The 11,250-nt window shown below is 43.3% G+C and overlaps 1 protein-coding gene across 1 annotated transcript; it reads left to right on the forward strand.

The window, feature by feature from the left end:
* Positions 1 to 5,442: 5,442 nt before the first annotated feature.
* Positions 5,443 to 7,114, forward strand: LOC126291483 (serine/threonine-protein phosphatase 6 regulatory ankyrin repeat subunit A-like). The gene has a single exon (XM_049984992.1). The coding sequence runs from the start codon at positions 5,443 to 5,445 to the stop codon at positions 6,829 to 6,831; it is 1,389 nt and encodes a 462-aa protein (XP_049840949.1). The 3' UTR covers positions 6,832 to 7,114.
* The last annotated feature ends 4,136 nt before the right edge of the window (positions 7,115 to 11,250 follow it).

Below are 11,250 nucleotides of genomic sequence, written 5' to 3' on the forward strand. Positions count from 1 at the left end.
TATTCAAGTCTCGTACTGTTCGTGGAAAGAAGGATTGTCGGTATGCCTCTGTGTGGGCTCTAATCTCTCTGATTTTATTCTCATGGTCTCTTCGCGAGATATACGTAGGAGGGAGCAATATACTGCTTGACTCCTCGGTGAAGGAATGTTCTCGAAACTTCAACAATAGCCCGTACCGAGCTACTGAGCGTCTCTCCTGCAGTGTCTTCCACTGGAGTTTATCTATCATCTCCATAACGCTTTCGCGATTACTAAATGATCCTGTAACGAAGCGCGCTGCTGTCCGTTGGATCTTCTCTATCTCTTCTATCAAACCTATCTGGTACGAATCCCACACCGGTGAGCAGTATTCAAGCAGTGGGCGAACAAGCGTGCTGTAACCTACTTACTTTGTTTTTGGATTGCATTTCCTTAGGATTCTTCCAATTAATCTCAGTGTGGCATCTGCTTAACCGACGATCAACTTTATACGATCATTCCATTTTAAAACACTCCTAATGCGTACTCCCAGATAATTTATGGAATTAATTGCTTCCAGTTGCTGACCTGCTATATTGTAGCTAAATGATGAGGGATCTTTCTTTCTATGTATTCGCAGCACATTACATTTGTCTACAAGGAGATTCAATTGCCATTCCCTAAACCATGCGTCAATTCGTTGCAGATCCTCCTGCATTTCAGTACAATTTTCCACTGTTACAACCTCTCGATATACCACAGCATCATCCGCAAAAAGCCTCAGTGAACTTCTGATGCCATCCACAAGGTCATTGTGAATAGCAACGGTCCTACGACACTCCCTTGCGGCACACCTGAAGTCACTCTTACTTCGAAAGACTTCTCTCCCTTGAGAATAACATGTTGCGTTATGTTATCTAGGAACTCTTCAATCCAAACACATAATTGGTCTGATAGTCCATATGCTCTTACTTTGTTCATTAAACGACTGTGGAAAACTGTATCGAACGCCTTGCGGAAGTCAAGAAACACGGCATCTACCTGTGAACCCGTGTCTATGGCCCTCTGAGTGTCGTGGACGAATAGCGTGAGCTGGGTTTCACACGAGCGTCTTTTTCGAAACCCATGCTGCTTCCTACAGAGTAGATTTCTAGTCTCCAGAAAAGTCATTATACTCGGACATAATACGTGTTCCAAAATTCTACAACTGATCGACGTTAGAGATATAGGTCTATAGTTCTGCACATCTCTTCCACGTCCCTTCTTGAAAACGGGGATGACCTGTGCCCTTTTGCAATCCTTTGGAACGCTACGCTCTTCTAGATATCTACGGTACACTGCCGCAAGAAGGGGGGCCGAGTTCCTTCGCGTACTCTGTGTATAATCGAACTGGTATCCCATCAGGTCCAGCGGCCTTTCCTCTTTTGAGCGATTCGAATTGTTTGTCTATCCCCCTGTCGTCTATTTCCATTTCTACCGTTTTGTAGTCTGTGCGACAATCTAGAGAAGGAACTACAGTGCAGTCTTCCTCTGGGAAACAGCTATGGGAAAAGACTTTTAGTATTTCGGCATTTAGTCTGTCATCCTCTGTTTCAGTACCATTTTGGTCACAGAGTGTCTGGACATTTTGTTTTGATCCACCTACCGCTTTGACATAAGACCAAAGTTTCTTAGGATTTTCTGCCAACTCAGTATATGAAGTGTAATGTAAGGAAACCACAGAAAAACCAAAATCTGGAAGACCAGCTGCGCAGGTGCGCGATCGCATCGTTCTCACTCGTGTGTGTGACGTGTTGTACCAGTGCATATCCTTATAATCAGCTGAAAGACAGGAAAATCTGAACTTCGATGCCTTTGCACGGATTTGAACACCACACAGGAACGTGTCCAGCTAACAAGTGGCCCAGTACAGCGGTCAAGGAACAATGAGATGTGGTGTTCAAATCCGTGTTCTGGGATCGATATTCAGTTTGCCAGTCTTTTAATTGACTGTTCCACCAACTGTAAAATCGAACTGGTTACAGCTTCACATATTGTTGTGTGACAGTTACTTAATTAAGATATTGTTACAATCAATAAGTGAAGATTTATAGCCACACGTAACTAAATAATTCTCATCGTATACTCATTTTGCCTAACTACAATATGGCAGCCGTGCAACGATAAAAATCTGCACTTACACAGAGGTTATAATCAATGAAAGAAGGTTTACAAGTATGTTACTGATCCTTTAACAATTTTTGCCTCTCGATAATATGGCTGCAATTCAAGAAATCAGCACCCACTTAGAAGTTATGGTCAGTGATAGGTTTACAGTGGTAGAGATAGATAATCCCTAATCACTTACAGTTTTTGATTAACAGCGATATGACGGGGATGCAACAAGAAGCATCTTTTTATAAGTTACGATCAACTACAGATAGCATATGGTCACAAATAAGTACTTCTTGAATACGTACAATTCGCAGCGATGCAACGATAAGAATTAGCAGGCACACACACACAAGTTCTGTGTTGGAAGACGAGAGTTCTCCATCTAGACAGCACGCAGATCTATGATTCTTGTACCGCCACTTCGAATAAGAGCCACCTGTTTCACGGTGTTCCACTGGTTCAACAAATAAAGAAAAATATCTGTATGCAACATCCTAGGATGTAAATTTTAGTTTTTATTCCTGAATTATTTTATATTTCAAGTAAAAACACGCTTGTCTTACGCTAACAGTAAACAAAGATCAGACATTACGAAATAATTTTCTGAACGACCTCTTGCTACATGGAAACGCGTTTACAGAGATACATCACTCAACTGTGCGTAAGGTGTTTTAGAATCTGACCAGTGTTCAGACTCAGCCCATAATCTATGTGGATACATAAACACCAAATCAGCGTGATACAATTAAGTGATCTGTACCAGATATAAATAGAGTATTTTATTCCCTGATTATAGGCTACATCCGAACACCGATCGGAAAATCGAATCATTTAAACGCAGCAAATTGGTGCAAGCGTCTAAGCTTCCTTATAAGTGTTATGCTGCGTCATTGTGAGACACCAAAATAATTACAAAAATGTCGCTTCGAACATCTTTGCAGCCATCCTCCTCAGGTCACTGAATTTCTGAGTGTTTACAATATGTACCGTCCAATTTGGTTATCAGATGACAATTGATGTCACACTTCGCTACGTCAGTGGACAGATCAAGGTCGAGATGGCGGCAGATCTGTGGCTGCACGTTCTACACCACTGAAGCAAGTGACTGGCACCGAACATCCAGTAGGCAGCTTGTTCACGGAGCAACGTTTCTCCCGCAGCGACACATCGCTGTCGCGTGACATTTCTCCAGGTCTCGTGAAGACGCGGCTGGCTCACAGACACCCCTGCGGAATTGGATCTTCATGTCGGCAAACTGTAGCTCTTCTCTCTGTTTAAGCCATTGAGGCGGTATTTTTTTCCACTTTTTTAAGCCACCCTCAATTTCCGCCGCTTGATCGGTGGCTGCCAAGAAAGCACTTGGCATTCTCGGAAATTAGCATTGGAGATGGTTTTCAGATATTGCCGATTTGCTACGCTGCCCTGTCGTACATAGCATCCACACTCCGATCAGCGACTGCCAAAGTAGCTATCACCGCAATCACTTTTAAGTTCGTAAAGGCCTGCCTACCATATCCATCACGTTTCCCCATAGATCTCGGGTCTTTTGGACTCTCTGGAATATTGTGTTAATTGTACCGTGACCCAGCACCATGGCTATGCAGTTTCTGACGCAACTGCAGTAAGATATGACAGCAACTTGGAGCTGTTCCGGTCCATTGTTCTGTCTTCACAGCCTGTCACAGTTCATTGTACACCCAGCCATTCGGTCGGCCTGAGGGGGACTGCTGCAAGGTGCGTCGAAACATAGCGTTTATAGTTGAGTTAGTGTTTCAGAGTGATGTGGTCTGACACCGAAGAGTACACTACTGGCCATTAAAATTGCTACACCAAAAAGAAATGCAGATGATAAACTGGTATTCAGCGGACAAATATATTATACTAAAACTGACATGTGATTACATTTTCACGAAGTTTGGGTGCACAGATCCTGAGAAATCAGTACCCAGAACAACCAAATCTGGCCGTAATAACGGCCTTCATACGCCTGGGCATTGAGTCAGACAGAGCTTGGATGGTGTGTACAGGTACAGATGCCCATGCAGCTTCAACACGATACCACAGTTCATGGAGAGTAGGGACTGGCGTATTATGACTCGGCTACCATTGACCAGACGTTTTCAATTGGTGGGAGATCTGGAGAATGTAGTAGTCAGGGCAGCAGTCGAACATTTTCTGTATCCAGAAAGGCCCGTACAGGACCTGCAACATGCGGTCGTGCATTATCCTGCTGAAATGTAGGGTTTCTCAGGGATCGAATGAAGGGTAGAGCCACGGGTCGCAACACGTCTGAAATGTAACGTCCACTGTTCAAAGTGCTTTCAATGCGAACAATAAGTCACCGAGACGTGTAACCAATGGCACTCCATACCATCACACCAGGTGATACGCCAGTATGGTGATGACGAATACACGGTTCCAATGTGCGTTCACCACGATGTCGCCAAACACGAATGCGACATCATGATGCTGTAAGCAGAACCTGGATTCATCCGAAAAAATGCCGTTTTGTCATTCGTGCACCCAGGTTCGTCGTTGAGTACACCATCATATGCATTCCTGTCTGTGACGCAGCATCGGCTAAACGCAGCCATGGACTCCGAGCTGATAGTCCATGCTGCTGCAAACGTCGTCGAACTGTTTTTGCAGATGGTTGTTGTCTTGCAAACGTCCTCATCTGTTGACTCAGGGATCGAGACGTGTCTGCACGATCCGTTACAGCCATGCCTGTCATCTCGACTGCTAGTGATACGAGGCCTTTGGGAGACAGCACGGCGTTCCGTATTACCCTCCCGAACCCACCGATTCCATATTCTGCTAGCAGTCATTGGATCTCGACCAACGCGAGCACCAATGTCGCCATACGACAAACCGCAATCGCGACAGTCTACAGTCGGACCTGTATCAAAGTCGGAAACGTGATGGTACGCATTTCTCCTCCTTACACGAGGCATCACAACAACGTTACACTAGGCAACACCGGTCAACTGCTGTTTGTGTATGAGAAATCGTTTGGAAACTTCCCTGGTGTCAGCACATTGTAGGTGTCGCCACCGGCGCCAACTTTCTGTGAATGCTCTGAAAAGCTAATCATTTGCATATCTCAACATCTTCTTGCTGTCGGTCAAATTTCGCGTCTGAATCACGTCATCTTCATGGTGTAGCAATTTTAATGGCTACTAGTGTATATTTCTGGTAGAGGGCCAATGGCTATTTTTTTCTAATCTGTATATATAAATACAAAAAATTATGATTAGTATTGCTGTAATCATTCTAATACCTCATTACTGCTTACAGATCTTGAAGCTACTTACGTTTAAAGTAGAAGACATGAAGAGAAAGTCAACAACTGTTGAGTCTCCAGCATTGGAGATACACCAGGGCGCCAGTGGAAGGAGTCGACTGGACAAGAGCAGACGGGTGCCTCTTCGTGAAGAGAGGTTTGGCAACAGCGCACTTAAGCAGTTGACAACACCAGGCGACGGAGTCGTGCGCGGCAGTGCAGCTGGTGAGGCGACGCTGCACGAAACGGCGAGAGGAGGCGACTGCGAACGTGTAAGGCAACTGATCGGAGCCGGAGCCGGCATCAATGCGCAGAACAATCAGGGTGAATCAGCGATACATTTGGCAGCAAAATCTGGTCACGTGGAATGTATAAAATTGCTACATTCTGCAGGTGCTGACGTCAGTTTGCGAGACAAGAAAGGCAAAACTCCATTGCACTGTGCGGCAGCGACCGGCAGGGCCCAGAGTGTGGAGCTACTGCTGGAGGCTGGCGCAGACGCCCTCGCACAGGACTCCGAATGCTGCACGCCACTGCACGTGGCAGCCATCAGGAGGAACCCTGAATGTGTCAGGCTGCTGTCCTGCGCAGTCGGAAACCTGGAGTCGACAGACGCGAGTGGCTTCACAGCGCTGCACTATGCTGCACGGAATGGTGACGAGGAGTGTCTGAAACACCTGTTAAGTGCAGGCGCTCACCACAGCCCAGTGAGTGACACCCTGAACACACCTCTGCACCTGGCGGCGGACAGAGGTAAAGCAGAGTGCGTGAGGCAGCTGGTGCAAGCGGGAGCAGACGTGACGGCGAAGAACGCCGACGGTTTCACCGCGCTGTACTTGGCCGGACGGAGCTGCAGCCCAGACTGTCTGAGGCACCTCCTGAAAGGAGGCGCAGACATCCAGGAGAAGGACGGGTTTGGTAGGACACCGCTACACTGGGCGGTGACAGGAGGCTCTCCAGCCTGCGTCAGGGTACTGCTGCACGAAGGAGCTGATGTGGACGAGAGAGACAAAAATGGCGCCACTGCTCTGCACGAGGCGGCGCGCACAGCCTGGCCCGATTGTGTCAGGGAGCTGGTGGACGCGAAGGCGGACGTGGCAGCGAGGAACGCCGACGGAAAGACGGCGCTGCACTTGGCCGCGCAGGTCGGCTACCCCGGCTCTGTGAAGGATCTCCTCGAGGCGGGCGCAGATGTCCAGGCGTTGGATGATGCCGGTAGAACACCGCTACACTGGGCCACAAAAGGAGGCTCTCCGGCTTGCGCCAGGCTACTGGTGGAGGCAGGAGCTGATACGCACCAGAGAGACAACAACGGTGATACACCACTGCAGTTGGCCGACAGTTACAGTGACAATGAGATTATGAGGAGTATTTGGGATTCTGTACTGAATGTGGGAAACCGTTGCTCGAGCCCAGAGCACGCATCGAATGAGTGAATCAAGACGGTCACATTGCACCCTACTTTATTGCCGGATCTGGTCAAGGAGCGTGCGTCAGGCTACTGTGCGAAGCTGAGACTTACTCTGAAACAACATCGAGCAGCTGGTGTCCGTGACAGAGCCAATATTCACGTACAACATGTCGAGAGCGTTACTCCACTGCACTATGCAGCACGTTCTAGTTCTATGCACTGCGTAAAAAATCACCTCGAGGATGGAGCAATAGTCTGAGTAAACGACAAGTCTCGTATCACACCTCTGCAAAATGCTGCCAGCTATAGTGGCGCTTTTTTAGATTAGATTAGATTAGATTGTTTTTTCGTTCCATAGATCCGTGATGAGGAGATGCTCGTGGATGTGGAACATGTCAATTTTTTTAAAAAAAGCTGAAATAATAATACTAATAGTATGAATATATGCATACATCATTTGTTTCGATTAAAAAATTCGTCAATGGAGTAGGAGTTGGCCACTAGTAAGTCTTTCAGTCGCCCTTTAAACTGATCCTTCTTTGTAATTAAATTTTTTATGTTTGCTGGAAAGTTATTGAAGATGTGTGTTCCTGAGTAGTGGACCCCTTTTTGAACTAAAGTAAGTGCTCTTAAGTCCTTGTGCAGATCATTTTTGTTCCTGGTATTGTATGTATGAACTGAGCTGTTTATTGGAAAAAGATATATATTATTTAGGACAAATTTCATCAAGGAGTAAATATACTGAGAGGCAGTAGTTAGTATACCCAGTTCTTTGAAGAGGTCTCTACAGGACGTCCGTGAATTTACTCCACAAACAATACGTAATAGACGCTTTTGAACTCTGAAAACTTTTGTCTGACTGATTGTAGAGGCTGCAGCTAATTTACAACTGCAAAATATTGACGGTTGCACATCTTTGCTAAGTGCTATGCTGAGAAGCAACTTGAACTGCAACTGAAAGGTTGACAGGCGAATGTGCCGCAGCCATTGGTAGTGTCGAGACCATTCGGGTTCTGGTAAGGTAGGTACTACTGTGCAGGTTGTAACCTACTCTTCTGTACAGGGATACAAATAATATTTAAAATTGTTCAGCAAACCTGAATGGTGAACAGTGATGTGGTCTGTGTAAATAATTATCAGTTCTTTGAGAACACGAAAAAGGGGTGAATTCACATTGTAAAATTGTATACTATTTATCTTTATCACTGTTTTGTACATTTCTACGTGTTTCCCACTGGCATAATATATCTAGAAGTATGTTTCATGTTTGGTGAGGAAATATCGATGATAGTGATTTTTGTTACACGTCTACTTAAATGATTTGTTGTGAACGTTTTACTCATGATTATTTCCATATTTTAATACTTCGTTTTGAACGACACACCATAGCACTCAGATACTGAAAGACCAAAACTGTTCTATAAAAATGTTAGCATTGTCACCACATTGGCTCACGGCGTACAGCCCTCAGCAAAAAGTAATAAACACTCGCCTCACAACGACAGAAAACCCGCCGCTAACCACACAGCTCAGCGATATATTTTGCCATACTAAGATATTGTTTGAGATCGATATACACAAAGACAATGTTATGTGTAATTTAGAGCTGTGATAATTGACATTATAAATTTCGTAAGTAATCGTAGAAAAATTGTAGAGGAAACAATAATAAGAATAATAACAATAATAATATTAATAACTATAACAATTTTAGTGTTAAAAATCTTCTATCTGAAACACCTTATATTACATATTTTTACATTTGAATGCAAAGAAATTGCACGTTACCATCTGTTTGAATGAAAATGGAAATGAAAACTAACTGTTGCAAAAAAAGTCATTGCTTTGGGAGTGACTTTACTTTTTTATCGTGTTTTCATTTTAAAAAAAAAAGATGTGTATCACTGATCATTTGCGACATTAGTATTTAAAGGCACATTTGCACGCTGAGCGGTTATTTAGGAAAAATTCGTAGTTGTAAGTTGAAAAATAAAGATATAATGAAAAATCACAGATGAAATACACGGCTGTGCAAGCATTGTCTGCAGCCGCTGGAAAACAGTGGAAGAATTACGATAGTCAGATGAAGAAAGTATAGGTTACCTTTTGTTTGATAGGTCCTGACAGATCAGACGTGTGTGGTACACGGCGATTAACATTGTATTATTTCAATATTTTATTCTCTACCTTTTGTTTGATAGGTCCTGACAGATCAGACGTGTGTGGTACACGGCGATTAACATTGTATTATTTCAATATTTTATTCTCGAATTGCGATCAGCGGCACTCGTAATCACATGATGTAAGTGTATTTTTAAACTATGTCTCTACCTCAGAATATAATTATTACTACTCCATGTATATTTTATTTTGTGTCACTAGTTATTTGTAAGATTGTTGAGTGTCTTAGCTTGGCAAAGAAAGGATCCGTAAATTGACGAGATAGTCGTCCAGCACGAACCATCGACGTCTTCGGGTGCTGATGATCTCAAATACGAATATATAGGTAAAAGGTGAATGTGGAAGAGCGCGGTCATATTTAACATAACGGACAAAGATGTCTTGCCTAAGCACATAAAAAATCAAAGTTTGTAAAATATCAAACATAATTAATATTGCATACTGTTACCTCTCTTCTGTGTGTGTAAAGTTCAGATACAAAAAAGACCATTTATATTTATAAGTTTTAGAATGACAAACCTGAGACATTACTACACATGGAAGCAGGCTGTTGCGGTGAATGTCGTCGTAAGGCAGAAAATGAAGATCTGTAGTATGATGCTCAACAGCAACATATGACAGTAAAATATAAAATGCAAAACCACAGTGACTGTGTCACAGACCTATTGAACAGTGGTACTAATGTTAACACCGCGACTACTAGATCGAAACCACCCGTACATCGTGCAGTAATAAATGAAAATTACGAATACCATAAGGCACTACTGGAGGCGAAAGCAGAAGTAAGCATATGTAACATCTGTGGCTCGACACCACTGCATGGTGCGACTAAATATCACCCAACTGTCAGGCTGTTGTTGAGTGCAGGAGCCGCCGTGTTTGTGCAAGATATAAATGATCACAAGACACTTCATTATGTGGTACTTTACGAAAAAAATTAAATTCCAGTTGGAGTTACTTTAGTCACCACGAATTTCTGAGTGTTGAGTCGTGTAGGGTTGACATCTTTGGACTTGGCAGCCATTACTGCCTACGAATATTGCGTGTGGCAGCTACTGCATAGACACTACGCGAATCTGCCTTGTGTGTGCAAGGTTCTACCCACACTAACTAAATTCCCCCACTAAACTTGTACTGTAACAAGACTGTCATCGGCGAGGTTGATGGGAGCAGATGCAATGACAGAAATGTAATGGAACACCATTGCCAGATTCTGTCTGCTGCCAACCTTAGCTGGCTGAAAACACCGCGCCAACAAAAGAAAGAGCCACTGACTGAGCTGATGATAGCTGGACTATTATAAATACCTGATTCTGACGGCAACAAATTTATTCACCTGCAAGATTTGTTTGGCACATTCCAGTCATTCATGTACACACCTACGAACCCAGTCTCAAGCAATCGACTTCTCTTCATAGATTACACATCCTTCCTTTGCAACTGTTCTCCCAATGAGATCTCACACTCTCTTCCCTATAGTTCCTTATAATAGGACTCCCCCACCCCCTGTAATACTTTTCTATCTACTCTACAAATATACCTTTGTGCCATCCAATAACACATAACCCAGTTTGCCACGTTTTCGTGACCACAAACGTATCACTCACTTCATTATTGCCTTCCGCGCAAGACTTAATTTTACGTCCTCAAGATTAATATTTCGCCATGTGGACGTTCCCAATCAGTAACCTTTGGGCCCCATCTGCAGTGTTTCACCATCACCATTATCAAAACAGATTTTTAAAACAGCAAATTACAACCATGCATTTGATAGTTTTATAATATCTGTATGTTTTACCACTATTAGGATATTTTGAATCTGTTTTGATTTGTAAATTATTTAGCCTGAAAATTAACTTTTGTTCATGAAATCTTTCCTCACAAAACAATAGTGCCTTTCTTAAGCAACGTGTTGTTGAATGAACATATTTTTCTACAAATCGTAACTGTGAAGGTTAATCCAAAATCATAAAGTACCACATCTCTCTATACGTGGTGACTCATAAGTAAGCTTAAATACAGGGTGAAAAGTATTTAAACCGACAAACACTGGGAGGTTGTAGGGCACATCAAAACAAATATTTTTCCCTAATATCATTTTTCCCTATGAGGAGTATTTAAACCGGTAGAGGAAGATTTCTTTAGCTGCAAATTAATAAAACCAACAAACACTTTTCCATTTTTTATGACCAAGAGACAACACATTAACACAACCCAACTTCAATTGCAGTAGATTTTCAAAAATGCCTCCATTGACACGTAA

Source organism: Schistocerca gregaria, chromosome 9, assembly GCF_023897955.1.
Source record: "Schistocerca gregaria isolate iqSchGreg1 chromosome 9, iqSchGreg1.2, whole genome shotgun sequence".
In the NCBI taxonomy this organism is placed as follows: domain Eukaryota; kingdom Metazoa; phylum Arthropoda; class Insecta; order Orthoptera; family Acrididae; genus Schistocerca; species Schistocerca gregaria.